Consider the following 18,354-nt stretch of genomic DNA (forward strand, 5'->3'; position numbering starts at 1 on the left):
TATCGTACTATGTTATCGAGCCCTGAGCGGCAAGTATGATAATCTATCGAATTTGAAAACTTGTTATCAGTAGAATATTGTCCTACTTTTTTTTTAAATAAATGATTACCAAACTCATTAATTACCTGTGCTAAATTTTTAATCTCTGATTTTAATTGCAGTCCACAATTTGTACGGATATGTTTCGAGTCGGCATGCAAATATCAATCAGTCAAATAAGTAACTCCAAAGTTATGTAAGTACAATTAAGTGAAATGTTATTTTAATTAGTGCGCATTTCGGAATTACATAATTGCAATCAAGATTGCGTGAAGAACAAGTTCTGCAGATCAAGTTGGAGTCATCGAGACTTTGCACGCAAACTAACACCGCCCGTTACTGATTGCTCTGTTGATGTTGCTGTTGCTGTAGCTAGTATTCTATAGATGCTGCTGCTGTTGTCGCATATCGTAGCCATGATTCTAGGACTTGGTCCAAGCAACACTTTAAGATAATTATTTTGATATGACAGGCGGAAATGGAATGGCGTTAACAAGTTGCATCTTCTGGCAGCAGCAGCAGCAGAAGCAGTGAGCTCAGTTGATATCAAGACGGTTTAGTTGTTGTTTGATTATACTTAGCTTATGTGCCGTGGCACATTTATTGAAATGAATGTTATCTGACTGCAATGTGGCAGTTAGCCGGCGGGTTAATTCGCTGCAGAAGAAGGAACAGCAAAGTCATTTGGCACGATGTTCATAAAAAATAATCAATAGATCATCGGCGGCTTTATAAAGTCCCCGCCCAGGCGTCATTCATTAGGCTTAACAGTTGACGGCATTTGTCATAAATGTGATTTGTGTTTAATTCGGTTTTTTCTTTGTTTTCTTACTTTTTTTTGCTCATAAAACATCAAGTCATTAAATCTACTTAAGATGGGCACTCACACACTCCAGACGAGACGAAGGCACGGGTTAAAAGTTCAATGTACGTGAGTCAGCAGCGAAGGAAAAACTTAAGCCAACCCAACAAACAATTATGCGGCACAGTTGCCAAAAAAAAAGGGAAAAAAGAAAATCACGAAATGAATCTACAACATTATTTATGCAGCAGTTTTGGAGGTAAGCTTTTTGTCATTATTATCATTATTGTTATTGTTGTATACACGACGACTCTCTGTCGCCGACTTATAACATGTGCGCGTGGATCTACAGCTGGAGCTTTTTATCTGCCAAATGAGATATTGCGCATGCGCGCAGTCGCTCGCCTCGTTTCCGTTTCCAGACGACTGCCCCTTAATGCGCAAATCTAGCTCAGGGCTTAAGAGCTCTCCCCCAACACTCCCGAGAACTCCAGCACTTCACTCCCGAGCGTGCTCTTATAATTAGCAAAAATTCCCAAAACCAGATTGCTGGCGTTACGCTCTTCGAGCAGCAGCTGCCAAAAATTTTATGACTTTGCCTTATTGTGTGGCGCCAAACCAAAAAAATATCTCGAAGATACTGTATCTGCAAGCTGTCAAACGTTGTTCGCTTGTGTTTTAAATCAGTCATCATATTTATTGATAATTACAAATTCGTACATGTGCTTAAATATACGCGAAGATGTATACATAATTTCCTGTTGATTGATAGTCGTCGCAGTGGCGTTTGTGGCGCCCAACGTGGGTCGCCCCATTGCCAATTGCTTTGATATTGTGCATTTCGTATTTGTATAAAAATATATACTTCTAACATATATAGTATTTCGCTCCACTCATTTGATTTGATGCAGAATTTTTGGACGGAAGTACATTAAATGGAAGCAGTCCCCATTCAGACTGGAAGTTTTAGCTACGCTTCTACTCGCAGTTTAGTTAATGAGTTGATATAGTTAGTATTCGAGTGGTACAAACAATTCATCAAAAGAAAGTCCCACACCACAGTCTTATAGATGCACATTGCATACGAAATGAAGTGAAGTTGAAACTTATGATATGATATTCTGATAGAACTGCGGCTTTGTCTGATGCTCCTTGATGACATAGAAGCCCTTCGGTTTGCCATTGCCGGCAAAGTATTTGTGGAAACTTTGCTTGTTCACCGCCTGGGAGGGCGCATAGTATGTGGGCGACTTTTGTTTCAGCGATTTCCTATATTTAGACTTGCCACTGCCGGCACTGAAAGACTTTTCGACCGTCTCATTCTCCCAGGGTTTGCGCCACGTGGGTATGTTCTCAATGTCCAGCAGACGATTGCGATCATCGGCCGAGACATGGGCAAAGTGCGGCTTCTTGTGCAGCGCCTGCTTCAAGACGGGTAGATTCCAGTGGTAGATACGGCCAGGACGTCCATTCGAGCTGAAGGGAAACAATACCTGCAACGTGACACGCATAATGATTAGAACATTACATTAACAGTAACAGCAACAGTATAACAGTAGCAGTAACAGTGCTGCTAACAGTAACATTAACAGCATCGCTCAACATTCTGATTAGCATCAGCATTAGTCAAAGTCGAAGACGAAGACTTCTATGGGCGCCACATAAATTAGTCAACAAGTATCGCTAACAAATTGGATTTTTAATTAAAGCATCCCAAGTTGGTTAATGGATGTGGCTTGCATATTCATTTACAGCTCGAGCCGTGAGAGCGTAATAATTTTTTATGCCTAGCACATCCTCCAGCATTGACATTGACACAGCAACAACAACAATGCCATCTACTGTGCGTATATAAATAGCTAAAGCCTGTCACTGCCACCGCAACTGCAACTGCAACTGTTGCAGCCGCAAATGTTGCTGCCAACTGCCAAGAGTGGTGTCTGGACGCTCTGTGCCAAAGTTGGTAAGTCGGTCGCCAGTTGGTCGGAGCTGTTTGTTGAGTTGAGTTGAGTTGAGTTCCAGCTATTCAGCTATATGGGTGAGCCATTGCAGCAGCAGCAGCAGCAGCAACTCTGGGCCCAAATGTGTAATCCATTTTCTGCTCTTTGCTGCCGCTGTTTGTCTATGCGTGTGTGTGTGCGTGTGTGTGATATGGGTGTGTGCAGTGTGAGTGTGCGTGTGTTTGTTTTTTGCAATTTGTTTTGTGCACATGCGCGCGCGATGTTTATCTGCAGTTGGCCAGCAACGAGACCGAGACAGAGGCCGAGACCGAGACTGAGACCGAGACCAGGCAAGACATATTATGGCCAGTTCTTAGCATTGTTGTTGTTGTTATTGTTGTTGTTGCTATTGCTGTTGCTGTTGGTGTGCCTTTGGTGTAACCTAATGGAATCCCGTTTACCTTTTTCCCGTTAGCTTTCAACGCCGACGCCTCTGTTGCCTCCGTTGCCTTAGTTGCCTTAGTTGCCTCCATCGGCAGTGCGTTGTTGTCATGGATGCTGTTGCTCATTTGATGTGGATGCTGCTGCTGTTGTGATTGCTTTGATTGCTGCTGTTCTTGTTGTTGTTGCTGCTGTTGCTGTTGCTTTTGTGGTTTGTGTGCGACATCGAGCGCATTCTTCACACCGTTGGGACTTGTGTAGTAGTGCAGATTGGGCGGCAGCTTGATGATGAACATGTGTGAATCATCCCGCGATGCGTGACGTCGTGACTCAACCGCCAGGCGTTTCCGGTTATGGCTGTTGGGCGCCTTCACCTTCATGAAGCCCATTTTGCTGCAAGTGCAACACAAAGCAAAGAAGAGTCAGGGGGCATAAGAGTCTTGTTAGCTAGTGGCAAGGCAGAGAGTAGAGAGAGAAGGAGAAGGTGAGGGGGCGTGTTGCGCTGTCTGGCGAGTTCGAAACGTTTACCATGAATATTTCATAATATAATTTATGGCCGCAACAGACAGGCCAGCCAACAACATGGCCAACACAACTGCCACAGACATGTGTGCAACAGTTGTTGCAGTTGTTGTTGTTGTTATACTTGTTCTTTAGCACTAGACACGTTGCATTAATTAAGCCCAAAATGAGTGGTGCTCCCCGATTCGATACTCACTTCAACATCTTCTTGTTCAGCCCATGTGCACCTCTTGTCAGTGGCTGTTGTTGTTGTTGCTGCTGCTGCTGCTTTGTTGCGCCTGCCAAAGGAGTTGCAAGCACATCGGCCCGCAGCTGCTGTTTCTGATGCTGTTGCTGGTATTTGTCCTGTCTTTTGATTTTGTACATGTGCGTGGCATCCTTGAGAGTCGCTGACGTTGCCATTGCCAGTGACTTGGCTGAGAAGCTGCCACTGTTGCTGCCACTTCCACCACTTCCACCAATGTCGCTGCCTTGAGCAAGTGCAGCGAGACAAACGAAGCAGCATAAACTGCAAAATAAAATTAAGTTTATGGCCTGTCTTTTATTTTATATACCGAGGCGAGTGTATCTTTCGATTTTATGTGCGAAATTCCGCAAAGGGATTAAGTCCCACCACACTGAGGAACGTCAGCAGGGTTCAGGGTCAATCAAGCGGGCGATTCGATTGTAGAACTTTGGGTTCTGCAGTTCTTCAGTTCTTCAGTTCTCGCATTCTGTTTTCCCTTTGTCCAATTGTTGTATTCAAGTTTCAAGCAGCTAAACAGCGGTGGTCAAGCTTTGAAATTGTAAACCCAATGAGTGGACTGGCCCTTAACAAAAAGTTCTAGAGAGTCGCGCAAAACACGTTAATAAGGAAGAAAGCGCAAAGCAAAAGCGACTAAAAATGCAAATGAGCACGTACCGCAAGCAAAAAGGGGAAAAGCGGAAGAGAGCGACGATGACGACGATAGAGAAAAGTCACATGCTGTCATGCATTGAACGGTTCAGTGGAAAGCCCATGACGATGACGATGATGATGATGATGATGATGACACACATGATGATAATGATGGCGATGAGCATGAGAGAATTGCAGTTGAAAGCGCTGCTTTTATACCACCCAAAAAAGAAAAAAAAATAAATGGGAAAAGAATATATTATAACATAAAACTGTTCCACATAATCACTGGGCTGTGCCAATCGATGTGCAATGCGGCAACTATTGGCCCCTTTATCCAAAGCGAAGTTCTAGCCACAAATTATGCTGGACATATACTCTCCTCGTGGATGTGTGGAGTGCACTTATATTGACGAAGTTTTATGCATCAAATGTAACCGAAGGCGACCACAACGAAGCGACGTGCTTGGCATTTGGCAGTGGATCCCAAGACAAGTCTCCCCCAGCTCCAAGCTCTCTCTCTCTCTCTCTCTCTCTCTCTCTCTCTCTCTCACTCACACACACACATAATTCATGCAACGTTTTATGCGAAAATCGCTGAAGAAAACTCGAGGAAAAATGCATGCGCCGACCACGTAATACTCTCTCTACCTCCCTTTCCTTCAATTAGAATGTGCTCAGAAGCGCCAACTAAGAACTATTGTAACTGAATCCCCAACTAGAGACCCTCCAGCGAGCAGCTCCGTTTACGATCCGAGGGGAATTCGTGAAAGCTGTCCGATGATGAACTCAACTCGATACTTGGGTTTGGCTGGAAGTGAGCATAAATTGTGAGAAGAAAAGTTAAAGAGTGGAATCGATGAAGACAACCTCGGGGCGGGATTAGAAGGCTGCCAATGTCTGATGGATGCCCAAGCAGGAGGCATGAGGGAGGAGCGGGGCAAGTCATTGACTTTCGCAACATATGCCACATGCCACTTGCAAATCAAAATGCACTTCAATCAACACGTATTTAGCCACAGATTGTATTTAGAGTCGCTAACTCGTAACAACAATAAAAACAAGTAAAGAGGAATTGCTAAATTGCAGAGTAATCGAATGCAGTTAGCCCGTTTTTTGTACCTTGTTCGTCCTTTTGCAGTAGACAGAGTTCGCATATGTGGCATTTTTGAATTATTAATGAAAGCAACACAAAGGAGCCCGCGGCAAAAACATCGACACAAAATACAACACGACGACAACAACAACGACAACAACGAGGCAAAAAGTTTGCGTGCATTGCCAGAAGACAAAATCAAAGGGCTGCGTGTCGAAATTGAACAGATTTGTGGCCAGCAGCAGACAGAGAGACGCAGTCAGAAAGTCAGATAGAAAGAGAGACAGACAGACAGTCAGACAGCACACCCAAACACACAAAGCATAGAGATTTATAAATAATTTTCATACACAAAGCATAAGCAATTTTTTTGTTGTACATTTTTTTGTTCCAACATTTGATTTAGCATCCAAATTCGAGAGCCATGTTGCGCGTTGACCTGAAGGCCTTGTTGCAAATCTCAAAGTCGACGCCGGGAGCGTTGCAAATACACAAGCGCATCCAATTGAAGGGCAATGTGAGGTGAGCATTTGGCAAAGGCGTTGACGTTGAATGCAACACTTACTTCACATTCACATTCCCCTGCAGTTATATCATTTGCTGCGAGTTGCACGATGGCCTGTTGACCATCAAACAGGCGCGTCGCCTGAAGCTGGGGCGAACTAGAAGACGCACCAAGAGGCAGCAAAAAGTGTTATCAAAAGCTAAGCAGCCAACAACTGTGATGTCCTTGCAAGGATGTCTACCAAGCAAACCAAATGTTAGTAGTCATGATGTGAGATTGGACACAAAGGACTTGAGGGTTATGATCAACCAATATCAACAGACCTCTATGCAAACATGTTTCACAATTGGCACCCAGACGAGGCAAATTCACTTGGTGTCGCAAGCCACGCAAATCGTGCGAAGCATGGAGACAAAAACTACTCAGACACAGGAAGAGCCAATGTTGTCTGCTATGGCCAGCACTATGACGGATGCTGGGTTGCAGTATCGCAACAGTGGCACACAGACCACCCAGGAGCAGGATGAAGATGAACTATTGTCGCCCCACTTAAGGCTGCTGCATCAGCTGCTCACAATGAGCAACACTCAGGGACAGCTGCTGCTGCGAGGCGTGGAGGGCATAAATCAACTGATGGAATGCAAAAACCTCGAGATGGAAAAGCAAAGCCTGGAAGCCACAACGACGGCTGAGGTCAAGCAACTGTGTGCCAAAAGCTATGCGATATTGACACAGAACAACAATAAATTCCAACAGCAGCTAAAGCCTCAAATTCGCAGTGCAAGATTTCGTTGTGGCAAGTTTGGAAGCTGGCCAATGCGAAGACATCGACATCGACTTCGCAGGGAGCAGACAAAACAGTCGGAGACCACAGCGTAGGTGTTCAAACACTCGTCAATAGAGTTCTACTGATAATCTCCTCTGTTCAGCACACAAATGCACAGCTGCAAAGCGACGCAAACGGAGCAACTGAACACGAAGGTCGCCGCCAACCTGGTGACTGCAACACAAAGGCACAGAGACAAGGGATTCCTTTGGCTACGACGCAGCAGCTAGACACATTCGAAAAAGAAAAAAAAAGAACTAGGAGGAACCTTTAGTTGAAGGATATTCGACTAAAAGACACCCTTTTTATTTCTTTACTATTTCAAATTGTAGCATTACATTATTATATTTATTTTTATTACTCTAAACTTTTAGAACGAAACACTATTGAATTACTGTCTTTATTTTCATTATTTGTGGACGAAAGGTAATTGCTTAGGTTAATATGTAAAATAGCAAGCTACACTTCAAATTTAAACTTCCCCGCTTTAATAATTTCTGAATCTGCTGCATTTATAACAGCGGACAGACAGAGGGCAGGATATCAGAATGTCGCCAACTTACCAGAGCCAGCTCCAGTTTGGTGATTTAACTGTTGCCATTGCAGTTGCTGTTGCGGTTACTGTTCTCGATGCACACATTTTTGTCTTTCTTTTTTGCTGAGCATAAAAACTGTTTTATGGTTTTGGCACTTGGATTATTCTGCATGAAATGTTTAGATTAGGCTTGCGGCTGCATCGCTTAGATGGCGCCAAAGTCAGACCGAGTAATGAATACGTATGTGAATACTTCGACTTTTGTGAATATATACTTTGTGGAATACTTGGCAATCCGCAGACACGTCCGCACGCGATAAAATCTCGCCAAAGACTGAATGGAGTTTGGCTCGGGTTTGTGCCAAGTGACCAACGTTGTGAGTTTGCTTTTGCTTTGGTTTCTTTCTTTTGTTTTTGTTCTTTTCTCGTTCGGACTCGACTCGGTTGCAGCTTCGGTTTTTTGTTTACCTCGCTGCTGTTTGCTGTCTGTTGTTGTTGGTCTTGTTGTCGGTATGCAAAAAGCCAACAAACGAAACAACAATAAGAAAGTCACGCTTAACGACTGCCGCCGACTCCGACTGTCGATTGTGGTCTTGGCCATGGTCTAGGCTGGACACTAGTATAGAATGAAAGAGAACCAAAAATAGGCAGCATGCAACAAGCTAGGTGCCGCTGCTTGGGTGGATGATGTTGCAAAGCTATGAACCAAAATCACGTTTGGGGTGTGAACTGGAGACACATCGATGCAGCAAAAAAATAAAAAGTCCTGAGCCGCAATTCTCTTGACCGCTGATTGATTGTTTGTGTATCGCAGGCGAACACGCCCCGCTTCTGGCGTGCAACAAAAAGGGTTGCACTTTAATTGAGATTTATTTATGGCCTAGGCAAAACCGAAAAAAAAAAAACAAAGAGCGCTTCATAATAATGAGCTAACCACGGAGCTGGCAATATTTGGACAGCGGCAGGCAATTGAAAACTCCAACTTGAATTGTGTTGTTGCTTTTGCTGTTGCCGTTGCCGTTGCTATTGTTGTTGCCGTTGTTCTTGTTGGCACTTCAGCAGCACAAAGCAGCGTGCAACGGTTTGGAGTCGGAGTCCGGAGTCTGAGAGTTTGGGTTGAAAATTGGGCGGGCAGCCGCCAGCTCGTTGTTGTCAAATTGTTGGCCATCTACTCTGGCTGCATGTGGATGACATGTTCGAGTGTGGTAGTATGTGTGGCATGTTGAGTGTTGCATGTGTGTGTGTTGTTTGGGTGGGAGCTCGTTCGCTGTCTGTAAGCAGCCTGGAATGCTGAAATGCACTATAGTTTTGGCGGCGCAATTGAGTTTGGACCAACTAAAGGTTAAGTGGCATGTTCGAGGCTCCACAATTTGGGGCAGCAATCAGCTTAGTTCGGCTTGGCTTTAACCACCGGACCAGACATCGGCCAACGTTATGCTCAATTATACATCGCAAATTATTGTGGTGGGCACAAAACTTTCACTCAGCTTGCAGAACAATTGTGCAGACAGCGAAACAACAAAACACAAAACAAAAACAAAGTCAACAAAATGGCGCAGACGACATGAAAAGGACGAAGAGAAAAATGGCTTGCGCTTCCTTCCGGTTCAGTTGACAGACCTCCCAAAAAAAAAAAATACCATGAAAAAACCAACACAAAGCAGAAGGAAATGAATTGAACGAAAACGAAAAAGAAAAAGGAATGGAAGAAGAGAACAATATTTTACGAAGAGGAATGACATGTGTCGTAATTAACAACTAACCATAAACGAAGACATAAAACAAACTATGCGCCACTCTACTGTGGACTGTGTGTTGCGAGGATGATGTTGCAACCTGGACATGTAGTTGCAACTTTTAACAAGCGACTGCAAATGATTAATGTCAATAAAGCGCAAAGTAAGCTGTACATTGACTTGACCATGCAGCTTCTCGGGCATTTTTGGGTCATGAACCTGCCCAACACAATTGAGGACACAGCGGCTGATCCTCAAGCGTCGTCGACGACGTGTGGGCGCCATGATTGCCCAGTTCAATTCGTGTCAGACTTGGCAATAAATTGCAAATGACAGGGATGCTGATTGGTTGCGCAGTTAGACCGTGACTCGGCAGTTTTGTTTAGCAGACGAGGCACGCTTCCACTTAACGATAATTAGCTGCCTTTCTAATGAGGCATTTAAAGTTACATGCTTACCTACAACTTACTTTTGTAATGAGTTACATACTTACATCTGGCTTTGTCTTTGTCGCTTTTGGCACTGGCCCCAAAGCCATGTCACGCATGTGTCCAGCCATTTCACCTGTGCTTGCTGTGGCGCCGCCTCCGAAGCTGCCTCAGGTTACTGCCACGTCACATTTAGCGCATTCAACGCATGCGCAGCCAGTGTGACAAGTCAGTGAAATGGGAAACGTTGACATTGCTGTTGGCTGGGAAATTACATATCTGTCTGCTGTGGGTTCCAGTGGCTTCCATTGTCAACAATGCCATTGATTTAGCACATTCTTGGCCCCCCACACGCACACACACACTTCATTCGCGTAAAATGGAACGCAACGCAAATGCAATTTAGCTAACGGTAACGCCAGCATTTAATCCATATTTGGTGGCATACTCAAATATTTCGTTTGATTGACGTCTGTCAATCAAGCAGTTAATTGAAGAGTTCGCGTCTGGTTGAGCAAAGAAAGCATTTCCACTTTTTAGATAAAGAGAAAATTCTTTAAATGTGCAACAGCACTGTGCGTAATCCAGTTGGCGTAAAAAATGGCAAAAATGCAAAAATTAAACATATATAACGGCAATTTTTTGGCATGACAAACAAAATATACCAAAAACGTAAAAAACATTACAAAAATGGTCACACGGAATTACGCTGATAGCGTTGCCAGAGAAGAGAGTAATTATCGTGTTATCGATAACACTTGCTCTCGACAGTAAACAAACTGGGCTATCGAATATATACAGAGAAAGAGTGAAAATTGTTGGCTGCAGAAAAACATTAAAAAAGTGAAGACAAAAAAACAGAGGAAATGGCCTCGCTAGAACCAACACAAAATAAAACATGGGATCTGTCCCTGTACGAGCTGCAACGCAAGCCGCAAGAAATCATTACAGACAGCACAGAGATTGCGGTTTCGCCGCGCAGTCTGCACAGCGAGCTAATGTGTCCCATTTGCCTGGACATGCTAAAGAAAACGATGACAACCAAAGAGTGCTTGCATCGCTTCTGCTCCGACTGCATTGTCACCGCGTTGCGTTCGGGCAACAAGGAATGTCCCACGTGCCGCAAGAAACTCGTCTCGAAGCGCTCGTTGCGCGCTGATCCCAACTTTGATCTGCTCATCTCGAAAATATATCCAAGTCGCGAGGAATACGAAGCTATACAGGAAAAACAAATGGCCAAATTCAATCAGGCGCAATCACAGCAGGCGTTGGTTAACTCCATTAACGAAGGCATCAAACTGCAATCTCAGAATCGTCCGCAACGCTTTCGCACCAACAAAGGAGGAGGCGGTGGAGGAGGTAATAATAGTGGAGCCGGAGGAGGAGGCAGTGCTACACGTTCCGGATCGAGTGCAGTGCATGCCCATGATACGGCTTCCAATGACAGCAACAGTAACACAAATGGCACCGATCGTGAGACACGTGACGTGAGCAGCAACAACACTGCAGCCGGAACAGCATCTGGGGCAGCAGGAACCGCAACGGGAGCCACTGCCCCAGCCACCAACTCCTCGACCACAGCAACAACAACAGCAACAGCTGCGGGCACTTCAGGCGCCAGCACTTCATCCAGTCGAATGCAGGTAGATGATGCCTCAAATCCACCCTCAATACGCAGCACACCATCGCCAGTGCCCTCGAACTCAAGCAGCTCCAAGCCAAAGCGTGCCATGTCGGTGATGACATCGGAGCGCTCCGAGGAATCGGAATCGGACTCCCAAATGGACTGTCGTACCGAAGGTGACTCCAACATTGACACCGAAGGCGAGGGCAACGGTGAGCTGGGCATTAATGATGAAATTGAGCTTGTGTTTAAGCCACATCCCACAGAGATGTCGGCGGATAATCAATTGATACGTGCGCTGAAAGACAATTGCATACGCTACATCAAAACAACTGCAAATGCAACTGTAGATCATTTGAGCAAATATCTGGCCATGCGTCTCACTCTCGACTTGGGCGCAGATTTGCCCGAAGCTTGTCGGTTGCTCAATTTTTGCATCTATGTGGCACCACAGCCACAGCAGCTGGTCATCTTGAATGGCAATCAGACACTACATCAGGTCAACGATAAGTTCTGGAAGGTAAGAAGAATGATGATATGTGCTTCAAACATACTTTAATCTCCCCTTTCAAACGCAGGTCAACAAGCCCATGGAAATGTATTATTCGTGGAAGAAAACCTAAAGCATCATTCGACATTTATTTCTGCAATTGAAATACTATATAGTAATAGATTTTATCGTTAATGTGCTTAACAAGAATATTATATATACATACATCATACAAATATAACAAATTGTAATTGTAAATTGTAAGAATACATTTGCCGCTTCGATGCGGAAAGCGTATTTAAGGAACACTTACAACTATTTTAAGCGACTAAAAAGACGGGTTCGTTTGCAAACCAATGACTAAGCATTGTGACTCGCGTGAGGAGAAAATACAGAAAAGGCGCTGGGATCTGTTGAGGTTTCGTGCGGTTTCTTCTACACTTTGGTACTATCATGTGAACACTAAAAAGGCACCGTTCTCTGAACTGAAAGTGAAATCATTTAGGCACTCGGCGCATCTTAGCGAGAATTGCGTTGCGAAAGTCCTTGAAATCGCTGCTTGCTTCAATCTCATTGCGGCACTTGCCCTGAATGCGATAAAGTCCTAGATTAATCTCGGAACGTTGCCCATTAAGTGTGCGCCGCGTCAGATCCTGTTCCAGATCGTAAGGCAAACCCAAGTCAATCAATTCATCAATTTCATCTTGGGCAAAAGTTCTCTGCGTTTCCTGCAAATATTCGGCGCACTTTTCATAAATATCTAGGAACTGTTCGACCTCCTTCTTGTCGCCCGCTCGTTGTTGTTCCAAATAGCGATGCAGTAATCTGGTGGCATCCGTGTCCAGCAGTGTTTGATGCACATCGTTGGTGAGTGTGTAAATGCGCTGCACTTCCTCAACTGTCATATCAGAACATCCACAAAAACATTTGATCAACTTTACAGTTTTGTTCTGCGTGAGAAATGTTGATTATATTTATTTATTGTATTAATAATATACACCCAATCTTTGGAACAAACCTTGTAGGATGTCGACGCCATGATGTCGATGTTTGATGGTTCTTATTCTATTGATGTTTCCTACTGATATTAAGTTTCCTGCTGATATTAAAGCTAAGCACAAAGCAAACAAATTTGTCGATGAGCAAACGTCTGTTGTGAACTAGTTCAATTGAACACAGCACTTGAATAGTGTTGCCAACAATATTATGTGAAAAGTAAAAAAATAAATTTAGCAAAGAATCAAGTTTTGCACGATATTCTTCAATGACCCATATTTAATTTGTAAATTTATTATCATTCCCAATTGTAAAAACTATCTCCAATTTTAGTTTTTTTCATACTCTCCCGATGTATGGAAAGAACCGGCCAACACTACAACTAGTTCAACGAAAATACTTGTTCTTTTAAGGGTATGCTACCATATGGGTTGCTTATTGTGATAAAAAATGTAAACAAACCAATGAATGAATGAAACGAACATTTTGGTAGATTAATAAAAAGTGCTTTAATTTTGATAAGATGCTAAGCAGATGCTAACATATGTATTTTTATATTATTTTGCTTTCGAAAGCACAAAATCGGTAAATTCTATAAATTCATCTTGTAATATGATATTATTACAGCACTTTTCTTGAATCTGTTCAATGATGAAATTACTTTTTATCCGATCACCATTCAGCGACTGAGACAGTTCCTTTCTCTCGTTTGGCCATATTCCCAATTGCAGCAACTCTTCAGCTACCTCCTGCGTTAGCGACAATTCCGTTTCCAGCAGCAATATAGAGCATTTCTCATAAATTTGCACAGTATTCATAAGCTCACTATCATCTCCCAATTGTTGGCGTTCTGCGAATTTTCGTATCTCATCAATCGCATTCGCATCTTTAAGCAAGGCATTTGGATTTTTCGATAGAGTGTAGATTCGCTTGGCTTCCTTTTTATCAAGTTTACTCATTTTTACTATGAATAGATAAATATGTAAGTAATTTATTTCTATTATTTTTAACTTTGCTGTTGACTGAATTAATTAATATTTTAAAAAGTAAAAGTAAGCTAATTCTGTAATTGTCGATTGCAAACTAAATCCAACAATCTTTCCGATTACTTCACAAGCTCATCACTTTTTAACATTGACTCCATGATACAATTTTACAAGGTAGTCGCGTCGGCAAAAGCTGACAATGAGTGCGAGTGAAAGAGGGTCAGCACAGTAGTGTGAGCGAGAGACAATGAATTTGTGCATTAGCCCTTAGACGATGCAATTAATATTTATATATATATTTAGAAGCTAATATTAATGTCTCCTTGACATTTTTTTTAAAATGTAAACTGTTTATGAACAATCTTAAAAATATATATGATAATTCTCTAAATGTTCTAATTCTATCCGTGTCTACGGCATACATTACAAAATGCCAATTTGCCCAAGCGTTATTTGCAGAAAAAATTAGTCCGCATACAACCTCTTCCGTCGAAAAACGATCACGCACTGACGAAATCTTTTGGCGACGGGCTTATCTTGTATAATTGTATCATGATGATGGACTCTACCTCGATGACGTCATTCGGCAAGAGGAAAGCTTCATACTTTCGCGCCAATTTTCTTAACCTATTAAGTGATATTGCAGGGTTGCATTTCAAAAAATGTATAATCAATTTGTATACGAATTTGGATCAGTTATTCAATAAGCAATTAAGGCCAGATTTTATTTTAAGCTTTTATAGATACAAAAGAAATTAAAAAATAAAATAATATATATATGAGGTTTAAGTTTTTATTTTTTTAACTCATAACTGCAAGAAGCTTAAAACATTTTATCACAACACTATGTACATAAATACCCTTCTACTTCATACTGCTGGGTATAAACATATCTATGTTAAAATTTTGTTGTTAACATAATGTTAATGGACTCTTATCACTTTAACTCTTATCTCTCTCAGTTGGGTGTTTACGTTATTGGGTCTTACAAACCTGAACTCTTTTAAAAAGATAAGCAACATGGACCCCCAATAATATAAAAAAAATTATTTATGTATAGCACCCATACATTCTTCTTTACGGTTAAAATATGCAGTTTCACCATGATTTGCACATTTATAATTTGCATTTTTATGATCAAAAAATAATTATTATAGTTGTAATTAAGAACTCAGCCAATAATCATAATAATAGTAAATAAAATAAAACAGTTTTGCCTATGTGTGTATGTCTTTGTATTTAAATATGTAGGATGATCGATATATGCATGTAAATTCAATAACAACTATTTACAACTTTGATTTCAGTGCTTTCATCAGTTTCTCCAATTTCAGAGCCTTTTGGAAGTCGCCGCTAATCTTGAGCTTGCCGGACATGTAAGCTGGCGCGGCCTTCAGTTTTCCCGAAAACATGTCGAAGAAGTTGTTTGAGTTCATGGTCAGCGTGGCATCCGCAGCAACTGGAGGAGCACCTGTGCCGCAGGCACCGGTACCATTCTTCAAATCCAAAAACCAGATACCTTCTTCGGCACCATTGATATTGAACTGATAGACGGCCTGCGTCTTGGAAACGATTTCAGCTGAAAGCAAAGATTCGATTTTCTTGAAGAGCTGCGGGATTTTGGCATCTCCAGCAGCTGCCGGCGCACCACCAACAACAGCTTCTCCGGCAGGCGCCTCCAAAAAGAAGTCCAACATCAGCTTATCGGCATTTTCACGCACACACGCGTAATCCGTGAGATCCTTGATGCCCACCGATTCGAGCACCTCGTCGTCCACAAAGAATTGACCAGTGGACTGTTTGGGTTCCCGCGAGAGAATGGCATAGGCTGCATCCGCCATAATCTCTGGTTTGCGCGACCAACTGGCGCTGTCTGGTCCCGTTAGCATCTCAATGGCCGCCGTATAGATGGCGGTACGAGGCCAAAGGGCATTGACAGCAATGCCACGACTGCGGAACTCTTCCGACATGCCAAGCACACACATGGACATACCATACTTGGCCATAGAGTAGGCCACATGAGGACTAAACCATTTGGACTTCATGTCTAAAGGCGGTGAAATGTTCAGGATGTGGGCGTGGTTGCTCTTCTCCAAATAGGGCAGACATTCCTTAGACACTAGGAAAGTGCCGCGTGTGTTGATGTGATGCATCAGATCGTATCGCTTCATGTCCGTATCTGGTGTGGACGTCAACGAGATGGCGCTGGCATTGTTAATAAGGATATCGATGCCGCCAAATTTGGCAACAGCCTCCTTAACGGCTGTACGCACCTGCTGTTCATCACGCACATCTACGATACAGGGATGGGCTCGACCACCAGCCTTCTCGATCTCCTCGGCCGCTGTGTATATGGTACCCGGCAGCTTGGGATGCGGTTCAGCTGTCTTGGCAGCCACCACAATGTTTGCGCCATCGCGAGCAGCTTTTAAGGCGATTGCTTTGCCAATACCACGAGAGGCGCCGGTTATGAAGAGAGTGCGTCCTGCTAATTTGCCGGAATTAATCATGTTGAACTGTTCGCTTTATGTACTGAAAGTGGACTAAGAAACCGTTTGAACCACAGTCGATCAATGTTGAAAATGCGAAAGTCCAAAGTGCAATCAGATCAACAAGACGAAAGATTCAAAGAGGCGAAAGTTAAACACTGCGGCTTAAGTCGCCTCATGAATGCGCTGTAGCTAAAAGTAATGATACATTTTTTGGGAAAGCATTTACTATTTCACAGCTACTGCAGCCACAAATTTATGCATTGCCATTTTAATATCTTTCTGCAAATAATGTAATGTATTTTGTATTATGGTTTGCTAATTTCAGACCCCATATTGCCGTTTTGTCATTACCACTTTTTATTCGTTGTGAATGGCAGAATGGAATGCGCTACGTTGCATTAGTTTTTGGTATTTCTTATCGTTATAGTTGTGGTCACACTGAGAAGAAGCAGAAAAAGCATTTTTTTGTTTACAGTTGCAAAGTGTGTGTTCTATTTTACAGCAAGTGCTAATGATTAGTTTAGTTTAAAGATAAAATTCAAACAATAATAAGAAATGGCTGCATCACGCTCACGTCGGCACAATGCGGGCAATAAAATAGCTAAACTGTTAGACGAAGAGGAAGACGATTTCTACAAAACTTCATATGGCGGTTTTCAAGATGAAGAAGACGACAATGAATATGTGTAAGTAATCGTATTTTTTGTTTAAACTGCAGAATAATGAATTGAACACATTGCAACGCAGCCAAAAAGACGAAGAGGAGGATGTTGTGGACTCCGACTTCAGCATTGACGAGCAGGACGAGCCCGTCTCCGATCAAGAAGAGGCGCCCGACAAAAAACGCAAACGGGGTGGTGTCAACACAAAAGCATACAAAGTAAAAACATTTATTCTATTAAAACTCACAGAAAGTATTAATTATCCTGTTCATTGTGTAGGAACCTGCCAAGCCAATGCCTGTCAAAAAGGACGCAAAACCCTCAACCACGCTGCACAAGAAACGTGCTGGCGGAGGCGTCGTAAAGCGTCGCGTGCGTCCACGCTTCACTGTGCAGGACTCGGGACGCAAGTCCATACGCACATCGACTGCCATTAAGACACAGGCGACTAAGATACGGTTAAAGGAATTGGATGATGCGCGCAAACGGAAAAAGAAAAAGGTACGAGTGGAGGATTATATGCCCTCGCAGGAGGAGCTGCTGGAAGAGGCCAAAATCACCGAGGAGGAAAACATCAAGTCATTAGGTAAGTGCAGCTTAATCACTCCTTTATTCCCATTTTAAACAAATTTCATAACGTGCAGAGAAATTTCAAAAAATGGAACTGGAGAAAAAGAAGACACGTCCCACGAAAAGGGTTTTCACTGGGCCAACAATACGCTATCATTCGATGACCATGCCAGTGATGCGTAAGCCAACTCGCACCACAACCCTTCCACATGATCCCAACGATCCAGCCGCGAAATGTGAGCGTACATTCGTGACCATCGAGAATGATTTCAATGACAAGGCTTTCCATGCAATCTTCCGACCCAAACGAGTCCTCAAAAATTCTAGTGGCATCTGTCCCATTACCAGATTGCCGGCGCGCTACTTTGATCCTGTCACCCAACAGCCATACTACAGCATACAGGCATTTAAGATACTTAGAGAAGCGTACTATATGCAACTGGAACAGCAGAGCAGCGGCAACGAGCCGCCAGAGTTGGCCAAGTGGATGGAGTGGCGTAAACTGGTTAAAGAGAATCGCCAGAAGGCGGCTAGCTCTAAATTGAACATATTGAAGGATTAGATGTTGGAGTGCACTCTCGACTAATAATAATTAGAGCCGTTCACAATACTAAATTGTGTGCAAGAAGATTAAACAGATTGTCTTATTATTACCAAACATTTCTGATGTATTTATCTTTACTGATTAGAAACACTTAAATTATTATTTGCTTCCACAAAGGCTTACACTTCAGAGCGTGCACTAAATATAAAGAAAATTAGTAACGTAAGAAATAAGTTTACATTA

The 18,354-nt window shown here is 42.8% G+C and overlaps 6 protein-coding genes across 6 annotated transcripts; 3 read left to right on the forward strand and 3 right to left on the reverse strand.

The window, feature by feature from the left end:
* The first annotated feature begins 165 nt into the window (after positions 1-165).
* LOC117576968 (uncharacterized) lies at positions 166-7,416 on the forward strand. Its single transcript, XM_034262146.2, has 5 exons — positions 166-235; positions 897-1,100; positions 6,124-6,239; positions 6,306-7,097; positions 7,152-7,416. The coding sequence occupies exons 3-5, from the start codon at positions 6,142-6,144 to the stop codon at positions 7,276-7,278; spliced, it is 1,017 nt and encodes a 338-aa protein (XP_034118037.1). The 5' UTR covers positions 166-235; positions 897-1,100; positions 6,124-6,141; the 3' UTR covers positions 7,279-7,416.
* LOC117576967 (myb-like protein AA) lies at positions 1,502-7,926 on the reverse strand. Its single transcript, XM_034262145.2, has 4 exons — positions 7,612-7,926; positions 3,941-4,252; positions 3,243-3,615; positions 1,502-2,334 (listed from the first exon to the last, which is right to left on the reverse strand). Exons 1-4 carry the CDS (start codon positions 7,686-7,688, stop codon positions 1,948-1,950), a joined length of 1,149 nt encoding a protein of 382 aa, XP_034118036.1. The 5' UTR covers positions 7,689-7,926; the 3' UTR covers positions 1,502-1,947.
* A 2,582-nt stretch (positions 7,927-10,508) lies between these two features.
* LOC117576965 (E3 ubiquitin-protein ligase RING1) lies at positions 10,509-12,084 on the forward strand. Its single transcript, XM_034262142.2, has 2 exons — positions 10,509-11,891; positions 11,950-12,084. The coding sequence occupies exons 1-2, from the start codon at positions 10,614-10,616 to the stop codon at positions 11,992-11,994; spliced, it is 1,323 nt and encodes a 440-aa protein (XP_034118033.1). The 5' UTR covers positions 10,509-10,613; the 3' UTR covers positions 11,995-12,084.
* A 274-nt stretch (positions 12,085-12,358) lies between these two features.
* On the reverse strand, positions 12,359-13,020 carry LOC117576969 (uncharacterized). Its single transcript, XM_034262147.2, has 2 exons — positions 12,880-13,020; positions 12,359-12,811 (listed from the first exon to the last, which is right to left on the reverse strand). The coding sequence occupies exons 1-2, from the start codon at positions 12,898-12,900 to the stop codon at positions 12,359-12,361; spliced, it is 474 nt and encodes a 157-aa protein (XP_034118038.1). The 5' UTR covers positions 12,901-13,020.
* Positions 13,021-15,067: 2,047 nt separating this feature from the next.
* LOC117573374 (hydroxysteroid dehydrogenase-like protein 2) lies at positions 15,068-16,453 on the reverse strand. Its single transcript, XM_034256511.2, has one exon. The coding sequence runs from the start codon at positions 16,351-16,353 to the stop codon at positions 15,133-15,135; it is 1,221 nt and encodes a 406-aa protein (XP_034112402.1). The 5' UTR covers positions 16,354-16,453; the 3' UTR covers positions 15,068-15,132.
* Positions 16,454-16,784: 331 nt separating this feature from the next.
* On the forward strand, positions 16,785-18,342 carry LOC117573375 (vacuolar protein sorting-associated protein 72 homolog). Its single transcript, XM_034256512.2, has 4 exons — positions 16,785-17,021; positions 17,083-17,215; positions 17,277-17,583; positions 17,642-18,342. Exons 1-4 carry the CDS (start codon positions 16,891-16,893, stop codon positions 18,127-18,129), a joined length of 1,059 nt encoding a protein of 352 aa, XP_034112403.1. The 5' UTR covers positions 16,785-16,890; the 3' UTR covers positions 18,130-18,342.
* The last annotated feature ends 12 nt before the right edge of the window (positions 18,343-18,354 follow it).

The sequence above is a fragment of the Drosophila albomicans genome, chromosome 2R (assembly GCF_009650485.2).
Source record: "Drosophila albomicans strain 15112-1751.03 chromosome 2R, ASM965048v2, whole genome shotgun sequence".
Classification (NCBI taxonomy): Eukaryota; Metazoa; Arthropoda; class Insecta; order Diptera; family Drosophilidae; genus Drosophila; species Drosophila albomicans.